Below are 19,697 nucleotides of genomic sequence, written 5' to 3' on the forward strand. Positions count from 1 at the left end.
GATCCAGCCTCCAGGTGTGCACTTTTGAGCATACGCATCCGGGACTATAACAATGGTGCTGCGACAATCAGGTCCACACACAGACACGCGATGCACCCAAACACCAGCAGGAGCACGAGCGCAACCCCTCCAACCCGCTCTGCGACATGATCCCGCACGCAAGAAACGTCCGGGTACATTTATCAATTATTTACAGCTGCCTGCAATTTGCTGTGTTTGTTTAACCAAGGCCATAAGCCTGTTGCAGAGGTGTTGAGGTCGTTGTCATTGACGACCGGCCTCCTGCAAATCCAGTGAGGTCTTCAATTAAAATAACTCCGATCTGTCGATATGACCCTCTCCACGTACGTGCTGTAGCAGACGTCACCGTACGTGCTTAAAATCACCCAGTTAATGATCCTCGGAGAGCCACATGAATTCCGTTGAACTCTTTTGGGAATTGTCATGACTACTTCTGGAGTGTGTGAGCATTAGATTTTGTGCTGTGAGTTCAAGTCGATACCCAGGATTCCAGGATGCGCTTCGCAGGTGCTGTGCAGTCTGCCGCTGTAGAACTCCAGGCCGATGATGGCGAACATGAGGATGGCGAAGAAAAGCAGCAGGCCGATCTGCAGCAGAGGAACCATGGCCTTCATGATGGATTTCAGGACAATCTGCAGGCCTGAAAGTATAAGTGATGAAATGAATCCATCGATAGTTTTGGAAGGAGTCTAATCTAACATTTTAATTCAATATCAAAATTGCTGGGATTGAGGTTCCTACTGGGGATTCCTGAGACCAGTTTTAGGGGTCGCAGCACTCGCACCGCCCTCAGGGTCCTCAGGTCCACGGAAATGTTCATGTGTGCACCTGCCGCAGCCAGAATCCTACAGAAATAAGCACAAACGTGTGAAAGCAGAGCCACCCAGGCTAAGGAAGACTGCCGCCATCTTGCAGATGCACAAGAATAAAAAAGAAGAATTTCATGCTTCGCACCAGCACAATGGGACTCGCACGCACGGAAACACACCGAGGCCATCGCCACGCAGAGCTGGTGGATGGCTGGAGTGCTCAGATAGGGAGTGTGAGGACACGAGGGTCTCCATCAGGCGGAGAAAAGAGAGGAAACAACAGGGATGCTTTGGGGACGTTTGGCTGTTTCCCAATATGTGGGAGGACGGCTGTGACAACGGCTATTTAGGAGGAGAACAAAGCAAGCCGCTCCATCAGGGGAAGGCAGGGTACTCTTTAGGAGGAGCATCACTCACACACACACACACACGCACACGCACACACACACACACACACACACACACACACACACACACACACACACACACACACCAGTCTAAAAACCCTCGTTTTCGGCGTTGTTATTTTGCCTTTTCCCTGCTGAACCTGCCAGACTCACCTCTCTCAGACCAACCCCTTATTAGTCTCAGCTCTTCACGTCTCTCACTTTTCTGCACGCTCACACGACATCACGCTCTCCATCTGAACGTTTCTCCTCCTTCAAACCTCCTTCCAGCTTCTTCTGTCTTCCCTCAACTTTTTGTGGGAGGCGACCACATTTATTTGTTCTAAGCATAACGTTAAACTAACGCCCTCTGATTCCATAATGTGTTTTGTTTAGGCTCAATAAAGCTCATTAAGCTCATTGTCAGTGTGAGAGCACAAATAAAGTAAAAACATAAACGAGGGGTTGATTAATGAGGTCTGTTATGGGGTGGCAGCTGTGTGGTATTAACAAAAACCATGAATCTTTGCAGTAAATTGCTGGAAATAGTTTGTGAATATGGAGAAATAGCAACACAGACCCAATTAAATCGATGCTGCATGGGTGAGAATGAATCACCTACAGTGTTGGTGAGACCCTGAGCACAAGCTATTTCAACCAGAAGAAAAAAAGAAGAGAGACTCGTCAGACTTGATAGCGAAAGGATAAAAATAGCACCCCGTCATCCACACCAGTACCAAAATAGAATCATCTTCACCTCTAACAACCCCCCACCTCCCCTGATTTTCTCCCTTTATCACCAGCTATTTCATTTGCTCCCCCTTTTTCTCCTGTCACTCCCTCCATTTACCCGATCATTCTCTTACTCTAACCGCTGTCATTTCTCCACTTCCAGCATCACTCAATCTTTCCTTCCGCCGCTAATCTGCCGCCTCTTTGGTTGTCATGGACACCGTGGCTGTAAATGACATCCTCCCTTAGCCTGTTGTTGTTTGTCGGACTCTGTGGTCGCACCAGTGACCAATTGCTGAAGGTTTTCGAAGTGAAACGTGCATTAAATGGAAGCTATAATTTGAACCACCAGGGGTGTCTCAATTTAAAGAATAAACCGTATAATGTGTTGGGAAACAAATGGTTAATCAAAGCAATTTCATTGATTGTTTAGCTGTAGCTACTTAACTCTTTTACAGGGATCAGGATGTGTGTAGTGCTCTATTTATTGTTGGGCTAACTGAGGTTTATGTTGCCAGGCAACAGCGCTTGCTAATTAAAAACGCTGGAAACACTATTTGTCCTAGCTTGATATTGTTTTCATACATTTATCTAAGTGTATAGATCAACAACTTGTCTTCATTATTTTTGCAGGTATGCCAACAGCGAAGCGCTGCCATTTCGCACTCACAGGCTCAAAAACAGGAAAAATTACAACAAATGTGAAGAAGAGTCCAAAATCCGCGAACAGGCCCCTACTTCACCTCTGCTGTGCTGCGTGGTATCGCCATTACTGGCCCGTTGACAGATGGGACGCTTGGCCACAGAAACTGGCAGCTGTAAATATCCAAACCAAACATATGGCTGATTTGGCAGGAACGGGACATTTTGGCAAACAGTTTATTTCCTCCTTCTAGTTTTTCTGACCTTATGTAGGAGCATGTGTTGTCATTAACGGTCATATTGAGAGGCTATTAAATCAACCTCTATCTCAGAAATTTCTGCTATCTTTTAAATTTTAATCTCTGTATTTCGTAACTGCTGTTATACCGAAATCTGTATCTGCAGCCTGGCGAAAGCGAGGAGTTAACTTACTCACACAGAGCAGATACTATAAACGTCTGACAGATGTCTGACGAGGGAGCTGTCACACAGAAAAACGCCTTTGTCGGCCGAGCACGGTTCTGCAGGCATTATCCGAGAAAACACGCTGTAGAAGAGAGCCGATGTCCAGGTCAGAGTTGTCAGCCGGGCTCACGATGACAGACCCAACTGACAGCTCTCTGCTGTGTGACAAATGTGTCATGACATGCACCATGCAGCGATTCTGACAATGCTGTGACCCGGTTCATTGGCAGGCTGATCGCTAATCAGATACCCACCCACCTACGCTTTCAAATGGAAAGAAGCTTTTACCGTGAGCTGAATGACGCTTTTACGATATGAAACATGTTTGTGGAACTATGGAGACAAATCTGCTGCAGAGAAAAGGTCTGCAAGTCAGTTGGATGATCAAATAAGCTCAATTGTAGATGCTATTTGACTTTAAAATGGTCAAAGTGAGATTTTACTTGAGGCTACAGTCCTTTCGAATGCAATTTCCAACAGGTGACAACAATGACAATAACATCCGGGCGATCGACCCTTTAACTCCAGCAGGTTTAGTGGACGTTGGACATGTCTGTACCGTCTTCACAGACTTGTTGGAGGAAGCAAAGGTGGCTCGAACACAAGGCGCACCTGCTTTTGCGGACCTGACGTTCCATCCGAATTTGTTATGAAATCCCAACAATCCCACCTGATGAAACTCTGCCGAATTAATAAATCCGATGGCCCGCAGTGCAGTGGGTGGTGTGTGTGCAGCGCATTGTCTTGACAGAATAAGGAACTGTGTGGAGGAACTCCTACAGCGCTGCTATGAATGGTTTGGTTAACATAAGCCTCTCTGCCTCCCACAGCGTGTTCTCTCATTTTTAACTCCCCCCTCACACACACAGAACCCCCGTACGATCGCATTTAAAACGCGCAACCCGTTATGCAAGACCGGTGTGACTGGCCGCTTCCACCGGCAGACATTGGTCCGCTGTTGATGAATATGAGCTGTTTGAGTGCGTTTTACAGTTTCTAAATGTTTGCTTTTTTTTATCTCTGAACCAGAACCACTAATTGATTTAGGTGAATGATTCACAAGCCGCTGAAGAAGGGAGGCGTTGAACCTAAACTAAAGCTTTAACCTTTAAATTTAATATTAGCCTGATTGGACTGAAACCACTTGACAGCCATTTACAATTACTTGACAGCACCAGTCCTGTATTACGTAATATCCACACAGCCACGCTGCTGCTGTTTAAAACAGGTCGTCAGTAGGTCAGGCTTGGTTGCTGCTGGTTACAACATTGAGTTTGATGGCCTTATTGCAGCAAATGTTTTTAAAAAGTGCCCTCCCCCTTTTGCTGGTATGCTGTTTGAGAGTGGATCTGCTGTATCTTATATATCCCGTCACATCCGTCTTGACATTTATTCAGTCACTCGATTTGCTTGTCAGAGATTCCAACTGCTGCCTGAAGCCCCGTTAAAAAAAGGTGAACAGCTGGAGTTAGCTGGCTTTGCAACTACCCAGAAACTACATAATAGCATAATCTCATAGGTGTCACTTCAACAGTGAACAGGAGTGCGGTTATACCTTTACTGCAACTGACCACTAGGGGGCAACATGGAAAACTTTGCCTCATTTTCTTTCCTAACAAAACGTGTCGTGTAGGTACTTTGTTCCTCCATCTCTGTGACTGAAACAATTTCATTTCGCTTGGTTCAGGACAGCTCTGCCCAGGTGTGTTTGAGCTCTATTTTACAGAAGCCTGTTCGGCGCCAGCAGCAGCCTGTGCACATAATTTACTTTCTCAGAAACGCTGCTGCTCAAATCTAATTCAATTGCGGCGGTAACCTGACGGTTCGTAATTGAGAAACATTCAAGTGAACATCAGCTCGGCTTCCATCAGTCGCAGTGACTTCGCACTCGCAATTTAGCTGCAATTAATTGGATGTGAGTTGCACTCAGTATCAGGACCGCTTTCATCTCAGCCCAGTACTTCATCTGCTCTGATCAGATACCAGATTGGACTCCACAATCTGAGACTCTCTATTGAGTCTTTGTCCAAAGACACCCCCTCACCTTCCCAAGAGGCAGAGAAGGTTTATTCCTCTTTTTATTATCTGATAGATGGAATAAACAACTGACAGATCATTTTTGTAAGCAATAACATGTTCTGGTCGGAGTGTGGACTCATTGACCAGAGGAGCAATGGGGCTGGAGCCAGTGACAGCCTGACCTGGGGTGGGGTCCTCAGTCACCACAGTAACAGCTCGGGGGGACGCATCCTCCCCTGCTGTGTCTGAACTCATCAATCGATCAGACAACAGATGGGAAATACAATTGGAGAAGACAGGTCTGTGTGTTTGTGTGTCTGTGCGTGTGTGTGAGTGTGTGTGTGTGTGTGTGTGTGTGTAAGAGAGAGAGTGAGAGAGAGAGAGAGAGTCTGCCAAACAGACATAAGGTGTTGCTGGCTGAAATTCATGTAGTAGTGGCACGTTTGGTTCATACACATGAATGAACACATGCGCGCGTGCACACACGCACACACACACGTACACACACAGATTGTGGTTTCAGTTTTCACAGGAGCATTCAGATGCTGGTTTGACTCATCTTTATCAACACTGGCAAAACAATGGCAAATCAAATAAGAGGAAGAGCAAAAAAAAATGACAGTGAGGAAGAAAAGATAAAAACAGCAAGCAGAGACATGAGCATACGTGAGGAATAAAGGGATAATCCGATGTGGCACACGGATAAGAAGGGGAAGAAAAGAGTAAATGTGATAACAGGCTGTGAAAATGAAGCATTGTCTCTCTCCCAGGCTGATATTATTGGTGGTGAAACCATCTTGTGCAGTTTTCAACTTTGCTCTCCCTCCTGACTAGTGAGGGAGCAGCAATAGTCCACTTTTTGACGCTCAGCAAGACGGGGTGGGGTGGGGGGGTGGGGGTGGGGGTGCATCAATCTGTGCAGGCAGCAACAATGACGCCACCCCTGTTTCAATGAACGCCAGGGGTGCAGGAGGTCCAGCTACTAACTGTACATGACAAAGACCCGCAGCACACCTAAATCAGCCTCAGATCATGATGTCATAACAGACATCAACAGAGGAGACAGGAGGCAGATTTATGTTTGACGTGTTTCTCTGAGAGGAGTTTGATTTATTCTGAATACGTGGCGTCTGGTGGTTTGTGAACCATGTCTGAAACACGAGACGTACCTCGTTTAAGATGGCGTGAGATTTACATCAGAATGTAATGATGATATTTGTAGCAGAAAATTAATTTTAACTGTCCCTTTAACTTTATTACTTTCAACTGGTGTATCAATGCAATTCCTATCTATTGGCCTTTGTTAGCATTAGCTCCTATATAGGAGAACATATTGAATTATCATACTTCAACTTTTCAAGTGCATCTTTTTCCACGAATGCCAATCGTGTCATTCATCGTGTCATTGGCCTCGATCCTCGAGTGTTTTGCTCTCTTGTCCTCAAGAACAGGCGATCATCATGGTTGAAAACATGTGTAAATAACAGAAACACGGAGTATGGATGTGACACCAGTAGTAACATGCCCGGATTGTGTCCAGTCACTTCCTGGGAGAAAAATTTGACGCAGTCATACTACTCTGTTTAGTATCATTTGCTGATGTCACGACCAATAGAGCTCACAGATTCCTCCCCTCCTCTGGTACACGTTAGTGGCACAATCCCTTGAGTGGGTGTTACCGTCTGTCAACTGGTAGCCAGTCTAATAGCGGACTTGCTGGAGGATGAGGTTGCCAAGGTGCCAATTACTATGTACGATAGCACACAGAAAAGTCCCTTTTAGCTCAGAGCCTTTCTCCCTTCTTCTCCCCACTCCCCTCACTCCACTTGTTGTCTTTTTATTGCATCAACCTCCTCCGGACCTCAATTCAAAACCCAGTGGCTGGCTGGCGATGTAAGGAAACTGCAAGCATTGAGTTATTCATACCTCGCTCCCACTCGCTTCCCGGTGTAACGCGGATCGTTGTGGAGCGGCGAGGCAACTTGCTGAGCTAATCATCGCCTCTGGTCTTGACACTTTTACTACATGGTTAGATAATTATATGTATTCATGGGCACAGAGTAAGTAAAAGATAAAATACTGCACCAAAACAAAGGGTGACTCTGCAACATTTGCTGTATTGTTTCTCATGAAAGAGGGCAAAAACACCCTCCAAGGAGCTGAAACCTCAGGCTACTGTGTCATTCCCCTCACGTCCTGTGTTCTCAGAGCTCTGCATAAACATTGCAAACATTGTATATTAACAGATAATAATAAAACCTAAAACCAGTAGGCAGTTTTTTTTTGCTAGTATAGCTGAGTGATGTTTGCATGCATGAGCGTGGGTAACAGGAGCTCCCTGTCTGCCCAAGCTACCCATAATTACTAACTAATAGACAGCACAGGTGGCTCATTTCATGTTATTATCAGTTCTCATAATTTTCTCTTGCTTTCTAATAAAGTTATAAACCTCAAGTGACTGCGCATGGAGACGAGAGTGTCTAAATTCTGCGTAGCGATGGAGAAAAACAGCACGAAGGCTTTTTTCATGAATTTTCTCTGCACAGTTGGAGTCACAGTTTAGGGAGGAGACACCCCAAATGAGCAGCTGAAGCACAGATAAGCAGAACAAAACCTGTAGATGTTTTTAAAAAATGACAAGAGCATGCTGACCTTTCTACCAGGAGATGTCTGCACACATCAAGGTGAGTGAAGCGCAACAGGGGAGAAGCGCAGAGAGCTTTTTAACAGCCCTGTACTTCGATCCCCCATCCTCCCTGATAATTCCCTTCTACATGCTTCATTTCTTGAGCTGCCCTGTCCTTCCCCTCTCCAACATTAAACTGGGAATCTTTGAGAAGCTGGAACACATCAATAATTAAGAGACCGAAATCATGTAGAATTCTCTAAGAACCCTGTCGGACACCCCTTGTAGCTGCGATCAATATTTAATTTCTGTGTGCACGTGCCTGCGTGAAAACGAGGATGTTCCCAATTCCACACTTTTGAAAAAACAACCGGCACCAACATGATCAGATAGCCTTGAAACCACGTCACCTCCTTTAACCCCAGCCAAAAGATGAAGAGCTAAATGTCGAACCTTTCTCTTCAGATCAGCGTTCCATACTGATAGTTATGTACCGTAATGAGGTATAAATATCTATGGCAGATGATATTCAGCAGAATGGAGACACACTGAATATTGTTTCACTGGGGTTCGGGTGTGTGAATCCTCATTTATGGACCAATATGAGAAAAACAGAGCCAATAATCCAAAAGGAACAGTTGCGTGACTCTTGAACGTTTCCACCAGATACACGGAGATTCAGCAGTTATCTCTTCTGTGTTGAGCCAATTTTTCAAAAATGACTCAATATTAACACTAAGATGCCGACCTAAATAAAGATAGATTATTTGTTCCGATTCTACAAAACATAAGGTTTCAGAAAAGCTAAATGACTTTTAGGAACTATTATGTCTTCACTTTGCTCGAGAGGAGGGCTTAATTAACCCTGAAATGGAGCCGAGCACCAGATGGTGACGGTGATGGTTTTGTTCGGGGAGATCTGGTGACGTCAACTTTTAAAATACCACGAACGAGACACAAAGAAGCTAATTAAATTATTAAACCGATTAATTCCAAAGCCCCCAGCATTGAGCTGGGGGCTTTGGAATTTCTCATAGGATGGTTAACCTTTGGTTCTATGTACACACACACACACAGACACACACACACACACACACACACACGCACAAGCACAGGCATATACTCACCCACTAAGGACCACAATGAAATCCATGACGTTCCATCCATTCCTGAGGTAAGAACCTTTGTGGAACACAAAGCCCAGAGCGATGATCTTTATACCAGCCTCAAAGCAAAACATGCCGATGAAATAGGGCTCTGTCTTCTCCTGCAGAGGAAGAAAGCAGTGGGTCAGTTTGTGTCGTCTTAGAAAAAAATAAAACAGAACAAAAAGAAACCTTCATTAGTTTAAGAACAGGTTGTAAAGAGCTCACCAGTCTCTTCGACATGGGTGTTTTGTCCTCTCCTGGAAGGTGCTGCTCCAGAGCCAAGACGATACAGTTGGCGATGATGGTGGTGAGGATCATGTACTCGAACGGAGTGGACCCTCCAGTCAAGGAGCATCTGTCTGTGGTTGAAATTCTTAACATCTAATCAAACATTTAACTCTTTGGTGATGCTCCAAAACACACAAGCCGTGTAATTGCTGTGTTAATGAGCTGTGTAATTTGCAGCATTTTGACTTTAGTACTTGTAGCCACTCTCATTAGGTGAATGTGGGATAATTTTCTCGAAGAATTAAAAGTGGTTTTTACAAGAAATGGCGGGGGAAACTTGTTCTTCTTGGACACACGTTGCACAACAATTCCAAGGTGACTCACTATCGCCTCCCCAGACTGACGTGGAATGACAGCTGGAACAGCGTCAACAGTGATAATCTTCACAGAAAACTTAAAGATGTATCAGAAACTACAGAAAAGTAAAGGTTATATTTATTAGGAAGTACTCCTATGTAGATGCTCGGGTCTGGATGTGTTTTTATACATCCTTGTCTTGTCTCCTAGACCTTCCGAGCAAACCAGGCCTTCAAAGAAAAGAATAAAAAGAAATAACATGACTCAATAAAGTGCTGCAAGGCCGGGTTTTTACCTGCAGCATGCTGCCTGGCTGTGTAGTATTCCTTAGTGTCATATTACAGTCAAATGACTCTAATAACTCGCTGAGATTGGATTAGTCCTTGAAGCAGACATGGCATGCCCATATGGAAAAGGTAACGCTCTATGGCTGGTTTTTAGGTGTTATGCCGAAATAAATGAATAGCAGCAGTTGTAGCGCCATTAGGCTAGAAGATCATGGTTGACTTTATAATATTGTTTTGCTATTCTTTGATGGGATTTGTCAAAAACCGTATAAATTAGTGTTTTGCTTTGCCAGCGGAACTCCTTCTTTACAAGATGACACATTCCCTGATGGCGCCTTCTCGGAGCAGCCCCCGACCTGTCCAAACACCGCCGTGGTCCACATGATCCGCATGGTTTCAACAGGCTGAGAAACACAATGCCAGCAAGACTGCAATTACAGCGCCGCATAAGCCTGCAAAGAGAGACGGCGGCTGACATCAGAACAGAATTAACCCGGCATGCTAGCATCTCTGCAGCTCTCCTGCAGACGCCGATGCACAGATGTCGGGATCAGCTGGACATGAGAGACTTCATGGCCACTAGAGACAACCTCAGAAACAGAATCTAGGCAGCAGAGGCAGCAAGTAAATCCGCAGCATGAACACGCACAGATGCAGAGATGACAGGAAGGAATGGCATGAGAAAATGAGAAGAAGGATGATTGTTGATCTGCGCAGGTGAGGATGGCACTGGAATCAAGTCAGAGGCTCGGGAGACAAATGGGCAATAAGGAGGAGGAGGAGGAGGGGAACACCAGCCAGATAAACAGCTCAGGGTTACTTAGGGACAAGGCAGCAGTGAGGAACAAACCATCGCCTTTTACACCCACCCACCCAGAGATTGTTGCTCACACCGGTTGGTTCAGTGGCGAACAAGTTAACAGCTGAGGAAAACACACCAGCGCAAGATAAACTACAGCCGTCTGTGTTCAGCAGCGGGGTTTTACCGTCACCGAGATCATGCTGCAGGCAGACACCACACCCTGCACTCCAAACACACATGCCAGACACCAGGAGAAGAGGGGGGGGGGGGGCATTATGTAGGGATGGAGGCAGAAGGAGGTAAGAAGGGGCAGGAAGGGAAGAGAAGACAGAGGTATCCACGGCAACAGGCCAGCCTCAAAGCCAAAAGTCAGTGCTGGAAGATGCTCTCTTTCTCTCTGTGTCTCATGCACACAAACAGCGCTGTACTTCTATCTTTGTGAGGACTTTAATAGACATAATGCATTCCTTAGTAGCTACCATGAACCGTAACATCAAAGCTAAATATTTAACTGTGACCCTAACTTAAACCCAATTCTAACCTCGACCTTAAAGTCATGTCTTAACCTGCCAAACAGTCCTTTGAACTTGTGAAAACCTGCCAAAATGTCCTCATTTTGCTGGTATTTTTATATATATATTATATACATATATTATTCTGGTACTTAATATGCAGCAAGCACCATGAGACACACAAAACTCTATGATATTTATGGAACTTTCTCTGACCACTAACCTAATCTCAACATATTGATGAATCATCTTAAATATAGAATTCATAACCATCTGCAGGAGGATGTTTTGGTCAAACGTGGACTGAACCAGTAACTATACCAAAACGTAAAGAGTCAAAAGACGGGACTAACGCCTGCGACCACTGCGGAGGCGTTCGTATCTTCCCTGTCGACTCTCAAACGCGGACACCATATGTCCGCAGAAGCACTGTGGTTTGTGATTCATTACACTGCAGCATAAGTCACTCAACAAGTGTCTCCATCACGGCTCCTCGGGGCCGCTCTGCCGTGTGACGCTGGTCACAGATCGTCTGCCCGCTCTGGCAGTGTGGCGTCTCGTGAGCAACGCTGTGAGTCACGGTGACGTCGGCGCGCTGCCTCCATTCTTCATGCTTTCATATAAAAATAGACGTGGGGACGTGCGGCGTGATGCAGGTGCGTCTGTGAACACGCTCACGATTATTATTATTATTATAGAGAGGTGAAAATCAATATGACTCACAGGCATCTGGGGCTGGATTATTGAGAAACAATGAATGATTAACTGCATGTGAGAGCAGGTGTTAAAAACAGAGAAGAGGATTTTAAATACAAACACAATGCCAATAATGTCAGCGAGATCCGGCGTTGTGTTGATGCTGGTTAAGTCTCAGGAATAAAAATGGAGTTTTGCTTTTTTTTTGTTATTGAAAATTCAATTATAACATCCCAAAATGAAAGATGGGCTGCACTGAAGGAACAAAGGTTTGTCGGTAATTGCACATTACTTTTGCTGTGGCAAGACACAGATCTGGACAAGCCTAGGAAAAAGATTTGCTTGATTTATTATTCTCAGGAGCTCAGTGGTCTCCATGATTATCATATGAAAGAAGTTTGGGTCAAGCGAGACTCCTCCTACAGCTGCGCTCTTAAATTCTGAGTTTGGGCTGTCCTCATGAGGCACTGAGCAGAGATTCATGAGCAAAGAAAATGTTTGGTTTTTGTATTTGAGATAGTGGGAAAACTGAACAACGTTCCGTTCCCACAGTATAACTCATGGTCCCCGGTCCACTTTATCCGAATTACAGAAGATGGATGTTGTTTTTTCATGTACTGAACAAATGTATAAAGAGAAGATTTTAGAATCTTATTACTAACCAGTAGAGCTTAGATTGAGTACTGGTAATCATCAGGTAATGGCCTCTTTGTTCCTTAATTGCTGTGTTTTAGAACACTGTTTAGAACACAAAAATAAAATGTTCATTACAAAATCATGTCCAAAAGGTCTAATTATATAACAGATAAAAGTCTAAGAATCAGCAAGCCTGTGGATCTTTCTGTGTGCTCTGATGAAACAAGCTCTATTAAATCCATAAATCAATTATTCAGAAGTGTATCTTCTCAATGGGAAACTTCCCACTGCAGGGGTGGAGGCCCAGTGGGGATCAGACAGGAGAAGCAGCTGCCAGTCCTCCCCAGGCCTGCCACACAAAACTCTGGCCATGGGTTTAATGAGCCCTGCCCCCATCGACCGCAGCCTCTGGCAGGTAGGCTGGTGACTGCTTTTAGGCGCATTTAATCTGCCGGTAATTGTGCACAAGGAGACATGAGGACCACACATGCTGTTGAAAAAGAGAAAGATCTGGATGGTTCCTGAACACATCACTCGTGTAGTATTCATAGGGGCAAAAAATCTGCTTTCTATGGCGACATAACAATGGTGAGTTGTGAAGGCTGACCTTTTAAGAGATGTCCTACAGAGGGGTGTGTGTGTGTGCGTGTGTGTGTGTGTGTGTGTGTGTGTGTGTGTGTGTGTGTGTGTGTGTGTGTGTGTGTGTGTGTGTGTGTGTGTGTGTTCTTGTACACGCCATGTATAGAGGACGAGAATACAAATTTTATCCCCAAAATAAAGACATTTTGGTGCAATGAAGACCTTTTGTCTGGTCTTCTAAACTTAATGGTGAAGTTTGCTGACTGCAAACCTTCTTCTTAATACAAAATTCTTAGAATTCATATCGAACATCTCTCCATGCCGTTCAGTGCCTAATGTACCCAAATTGTAATTGCAAAATGAAATGAATTGTTTGAGTGAGTTGAATGTATCTGATGAAAGCAATATGAGCAGATGAATGGACGATGTGAGATGTGCCAGTTTCTCCCTAAATGTCCATAACCACCATCACAGAAAGCTGGAAATAAAGGCATGAATTCTTGTCACATTTCTCGCAAACTGGTATGGTCCTTGTAATATTAACAATTTAACAAAAAGACATAAAAATAGGAGCTTTTAGAGGCCTGGTGTGTAACAGGTCTCAGGCTAAATGCTCAAATTAGGAAACAAACTACCGCCATCAAAAATATTACCTATATATTGATTCAAAGACCAGGTTGTAACCAGATGTTTGTTGTCTGGCCAAATCGGTTGGTCAAACGGCTCATTATGTCTGCATCCAGCCAACAAACAAACGGGTTCGTACAGTATTTACCTGCAGCTCAAATGCAAACTTCAGAGACAACAGAGAGGTGTTGTCAACATACCAGCTCTTAGACACACCAATACAAGAGCAGCTCCATACACACACACACACACACACACACACACACACACTTCAATCGCAGCCAGAGCTGCCGAGACAGTGAAAATGTCACACGTTTGCATCTATAAATAACCCAGTTTTGAATCGTGGTGAATAACAAATTTAAGCTTAAAAATAAGTGTGGCTAAAAGCCTTATTAGCAGAAGTAGAAATACAAATGTGTGCATCACTTTCTGCAGCTTTAGCTCATCCATTAATGCTGCATGTGTAGTGAGCATGGACGTGTCAGACAGTTCCTTCGCCGTGACGAGCGAACAGTACAAGTGTGTGAATCAAGACTGGATGTAACAGAATACGACACAGACATCATAACATCTCATTGCTGTTAATGTTTGTTAATCCGATACAAGAGAATCCATTAGAGGTAATGAGACACTTCCTCCATAACACCACATTAACCTGGAGGTTATTCAGTCCAACCTGGTTTTCTCTGATCACTACAGCACATGGAAGCCTTTTTTAAACTTAAAATCAGCTGTATTGTTCAACCAGGTAACACGTCTGTTGGTGCAGCCATTGATGCGTTACATCCGCTCAGAGAGGAAGAAGAGCTTCTAAAAAATAACCAACATAAACCTCATCCTCGGCTATTGACGGGACAGGATTCAATGACAGGAGCACAATCTTTCTGCTTTTCGACCGGCATTGAGCCAGTCAGTCTGTCAGGAAGATGCTGAATGCAGCTGAACAATAGCAGAAAAGGGGCCACACCTGGCCCGAGCACCTGGCGAGCCACAAAGCAGCAGCACAAACACACCGCCGCTGCAAGATCGCATGTGGCCACCACGCTCAGCAGCAGGCAGAGGAAATAACGCGGCCTGTGCCCTTTCAGCAACAAAAACGTGAGTCATATGGTTGGACAATGCAGCCCGGTAAACAGTCATGTAGCAAGGTGTTTGGATGACACACCTTCCTGATTAGTCTGTAAAAGTGGTCGGCTGCATCTACTGACAACTTCTGCACTTGAGCCTTCAGCTGGTTTTCAATTGAACGGGACAAAACAGATCCTACTGGGTTTGCAGCAGGGTTTGCTATTTTCCTTCCATCACAGACTCTAACTGCAGGCAATTTTCCCATCAGTAGGTTCATGGATTGAGCTGCTGCGACCCCACACACAAAGGTCTCCATAGTCTTTAAATATGGAGAGATTCTGTCTTGATCTTCACCAACTTCCATGTAAAAAGATCTTCCTGCAGGTTTTTGCATCTCAAACTTTGACTAAAACGCATTTGGGTTCTCTCTCAGGTTGAATAGAGCAAACTGATTAAAACTCCCGCCTCTAAATGTGGTGTGTGTGTGTGTGTGTGTGTGTGTGTGTGTGTGTGTGTGTGTGTGTGTGGTCCTTGCTGCATGCTGTCCATGGTGCTGAAACTGCACAGAACCCGGTGAATAATTTGGCACCTTTTTTTGTAATTATGTGTAGTTAAACATATTAATCAGGGTTTCGTTTATTTCGTCATTATTTTAAAAAAAAATGACGTGTGTATTCGTGTAAACAACATTTCCCTCGGGGACATTCGATTTTTTTTTTTTTTTACACCTTACCCGCTTTATTTGCACCAGGGATCAGAAAAGGATATGGCCATTCCGTGATTTTCTTGGCGTACTTCCTGACCACGTTGTCCTCCCCAAAGATGAAAAGAGACCTGTTGACGGTGAAGCAGTTCTCCCTGACCGGGATGGGGTTGTACAGGGCCATGGTGCGTGCACGCTGCGCTTTGGTTTGCTTGAAGGCTGGGGAGATGCCACCTGTGGACACGGCAGCCCCATCGCGGTTTCGGATGCGGTCGGAGCCTCCATCCCCCGAGCTCAGCAAGCCCGGGACATCGTCCCCGAATCGGGCCATTCTGTTGAAGGCAAACGACACGGGAAGGGAGACAGCGTGAGACAGGAGACAGGACCAGGAGCTCAGCCTCCTACAAAGCTGGGCGCGGCGTGGAAGCAGCGGAGATACCGGGAATCCTTTTAGTCCATCACCACATTTATTGGCAAAATAATAAATAAAATAAAAACAACAAAAAAAAAACGCTTCAACTCCGAAATATTTTTTAAAACAATTAGGTCCCCCTCCCCAGTGGATCCACTGAGGAGTTACGATTGTTCCTTTGCTGCGCGCTCTGCGTAATGAGGGAAAGGTTCGAATCCTCAAATCACAACAGGTTTCGACTCGCTTTAAATCCCCTCAGATAACAGCTGCAGCAATACAGGAAACGCTGCAACAGGTCACGTCTTCAGCCATCCTCACTCCCCGGAGCGAGCGCAGGACTGGGTGATCCATCGATTTCCAGATGAACCCATCGAGTAATTCAGATCACATCACTCCTTTCTCCCCTTCGCGTCTTAGCCATTTATAGCAAAAGGTTGGCTGCGCACTGCGCGCCTATAGGAGGAGGAGTGCGCACGGAAAACTTTTTCCCCCCTTCCACATTTTCCCGCGAAACAGCAAAACGTCGATGCGCGTAACAGAGAAGGGACAAATGCTCACTCCATCTGCTCTGCAGTGAGGATTGTGGAGGAAGCGTCTGTGTTACAGCAGGGGGAGAGGAGACGGACACACCTCTCCTCACCTCTGTCCAACCCGCGCCGTCACAGGGCGCACTTTGGAAAGCAGCGTTAATGGAAAAGCCACATGAGGGATTACAATAAATGAGCGCGGATCACTTAAACCGGCCATCTGAACAGTTGACAACAGTTTGTGCTTTTGCTGTCCATTATTGATGTGAGCGTTGGCCGGGACTGTTCAGGTACTGGCAGAGGGAACCACGCTGCGTTATTGGCCGTGTCGCCCTGCGTCGTCACGCCCCCGCACCAGAAAAGTGAATGCTGGTCACGCATCAGATCTGTGGACTAATGTGGCTGTGGCTAATTATGGAGTTCAGAACCTACTATTGAGCAGCAGACGGAACAGTAATCATCTGCTGAAATCGTCACTTTTTTAGTAAATATGCTGGCAGCTTCCATTTATTATAAATTTCAGTGAAATTTCGGAGAAACAGAACTTTTGTTTGATGGTTCCTTTGTGAATCAGTCAGGTCCAGAAAAAGCAAAGGAAACTTTGATTTCTGTTTGGTTATATTTTCTTGTATTTGGTTCTGTGACTCTCTGGGACTTCAGTGCTTTTCGATAACAACAGAAGTGCTGGGATGGATGAAAACAGGAAACAGAAAGAATAGACAGACAGCTGAAAGCAGAGCATCATCAATGATGACAGCCAGCTGTCAGATCAACTGTTCAGCCTAAATCAAATTCTCTGATTTCAAATGTGAAGCCCCTGAAAGTCTTGTTTTGCTTCCAAGGACAAACGCCTTGTCTTCTCAAAGCCTGGTTCTTGAAGGCAACTGTGGACATATCTATATCTAACATCAACAACCTCGTTGTCAAGGTAAATGATTAAAAACAGGCCAACAAACGAGTCAGTCTCCATTAGTGAGCTACACTTTTGCAGAGGGCAGTCTAATGTCTTCAATCATCATGGGTAGAGAGGATCATCACTCCACAGTAAATGTCCAATAAATGTGTAATTTCCCTCTGTTGAGTGCAATTAAATCCCCTATTGAATGACATATTGATGTTGTTATGTTTATTGTCATCCCCATTTTTTAATTCCTGTTTATTTCTGGACTCTGCTAACATCTTAGTGTGTGGAGGACCCAGCACTGCCATCATTTTGCCCCTCAACTATCAGACCCTTATGACTCAGCCTGCAAATGATGGGTCTGCTGGAGGGAAGCTCCGTGTCCCTGATTGGGGCTGAGCTGAACATCCCCCCCTTCAGGCCTGACCCCAGTGTTGGGCCCTCAGGGACAGTACACTGATACTGGACTACCTTTATTCTGCACTTCGCTGAAGACCCAAACACGTTCAGGTTCAAACTGACCCCAACCTCATGACTCCTGGAGCTGTCGTCATTTTCAGTTTCCGGGCATCTAGTATTGCCTTTCAGAGCTTGGTCTTGAACTACAAACCTACTGGCTTTGGCAGGTTCAATCCTTGTCTTTGTGCCCCAGCAGTCACAGGGTGAGAGGCAGGAACACACACTCCAAACACACGTCCACTCACACACTCAAATGTAGAGGGTTGGACACACCCAGGCAGCTGCAGCCTAAATAGTTTCATTTTAGCATTTTCACTGTTGAAATACTCCAAAAAATGGAGGCTGAAGGAAGATGAATCCATGAGGGAGCCGACACTGACGGATGTGACGACGCTCTGATGAAGGTGGTGATCAATGAAGATCAATGGCGTGTAGCCTGTCTCATTAGTGCTCCAACACTATGCAAGCATTAAAAATGGAGCACAGATGGAAATTGGGACATCTCATTACAAAGTGTGAGGCAATATAGCCTTTTTGTTAAAATCTTGCATAATAAAGTAACACATTTTTTTTAAAATCCTCATTAGCAACCATTGCATAAATCTATCCTAACTGGGCCGTTTGGTCACCTCGATGGACCGGTCTTCGTGGTAAAAACAGTTAGGATTCGTGTGGAATCGCTTTGGATGCCTGGCTGGCATGTACAGCTGAACTCAGCTGTCGTCATGACAGCGGGGTGACAGTCGTTCCTGGAAAGGTATTTATTGTCACCGGACTGAGGTGTGAACAAAGATTTCAGCTCCAAAACAGGACGTGTTAACGGGGGTCCCTGGCAGGTCCGTGTGTGAAACCTGATCGTTATCGCGGTCAGACATCTCGTAATGAAATTATCTTCTTACCCTGCGGGGAACAAAGAGTGGGAGCGCACGTGTGTTCACGTGCACACGTGTTGGGTGTCTATGTAATGTGAGCAGTATCCACCTTCCAGCCATTTTAAAAAGATTTCATGTGGATCGTCAAGACCAGAACTTTTTATAGAGTATAATGCATTTAAAAGTGCGCAACTTTGGGAAGATCAAACAATCTCGAAACCTATATGGTGACGTTTACGTTGAAAAGGCCTCTGTGAACCCTAAGAATAACCCATGCGGGACATTATGTTACACCTTTTCACCCTGTGACGCAGATAGAGAAAGGCATCATGGGAGGACTCTGTGTGTTGGTGTATGTCCTGTCAACGCATTTTCATCAGCGTGCATGATGCACCTGCTGACAGCCGTTCGAGGGAGCTATACAGGTGAATATGAGCATGGAACTGAGCATGGAAACAAGCGCCATCCCATCCTTCTGGGTGATCACATCAACCATACTCTATATATTTGAAATGGACATTCTACTAGTTTTACTCTCTTGTGAGAACACTGGAATATGATGATGATGATGATGATGATGATGATGATGTCACAAGAAGGTCTGACACCAGCATCTCGATGGTCCACAGTCTTTGAGAAACTGTTCCTCAGTCGCTAACTCCGGGTGATTGGAGACTCTAAATCACTCCTCGGCGTGAGTGTGTCCTGGCCGTCGTCTGGTCCTTCCTCTGTCCCAGTGACTGCTGGGAGAGACTCCAGTATCCCTTTTTGTTTTCACACACTTGAGAGACACAAGCAACTGTTGCGCCCTCCCATAAACACACAGGGGGGTGTGAGCGCATTTGTCATCACTGAACCTTATCCAAACCTGATGTCAGGTTTCACTGCGACATTTGTCAAAGGAGGTTTTTCCGTGGGAAAAAGCTGACAGGCCTTTGGATGAATTCCTGGGTGATTTATCTTTCATAATCAATTTTTTTTTTTTAAAACAAGCTGAAAGATGATTCAGCCATCTATTTTCCGCCTCTTATGCGCATTCAGAGCCACTTTGGGTAGTGAGTCTATCCCGACACGCACGGGGAGAGGGGCAGGGATACACCCTGCACAGGCCAGCGGTCCAGCCCAGGACACACACCAGCCACTCACACTCACATCGAGGACCAGCGTTAGAGTCTCCATC

At 45.2% G+C, this 19,697-nt stretch overlaps 1 protein-coding gene across 6 annotated transcripts in view; it reads right to left on the minus strand.

The window, feature by feature from the left end:
- The window catches only part of cacna1ea (calcium channel, voltage-dependent, R type, alpha 1E subunit a), a 59,540-nt gene that overhangs the window by 25,267 nt on the left and 14,576 nt on the right, over positions 1-19,697 (minus strand). For all 6 annotated transcript variants that reach the window (XM_029828256.1, XM_029828254.1, XM_029828255.1 and 3 more), the window contains exons 3-7: positions 15,412-15,678; positions 9,074-9,179; positions 8,828-8,967; positions 763-866; positions 503-661 (exon numbers count right to left, since the gene is read on the minus strand). In XM_029828256.1, coding sequence (XP_029684116.1) covers positions 503-661; positions 763-866; positions 8,828-8,967; positions 9,074-9,179; positions 15,412-15,678 — 776 coding nt within the window. The remainder of the gene's footprint in view (positions 1-502; positions 662-762; positions 867-8,827; positions 8,968-9,073; positions 9,180-15,411; positions 15,679-19,697) is intronic.

This window comes from Takifugu rubripes, chromosome 20, assembly GCF_901000725.2.
Source record: "Takifugu rubripes chromosome 20, fTakRub1.2, whole genome shotgun sequence".
Taxonomy (NCBI): Eukaryota; Metazoa; Chordata; class Actinopteri; order Tetraodontiformes; family Tetraodontidae; genus Takifugu; species Takifugu rubripes.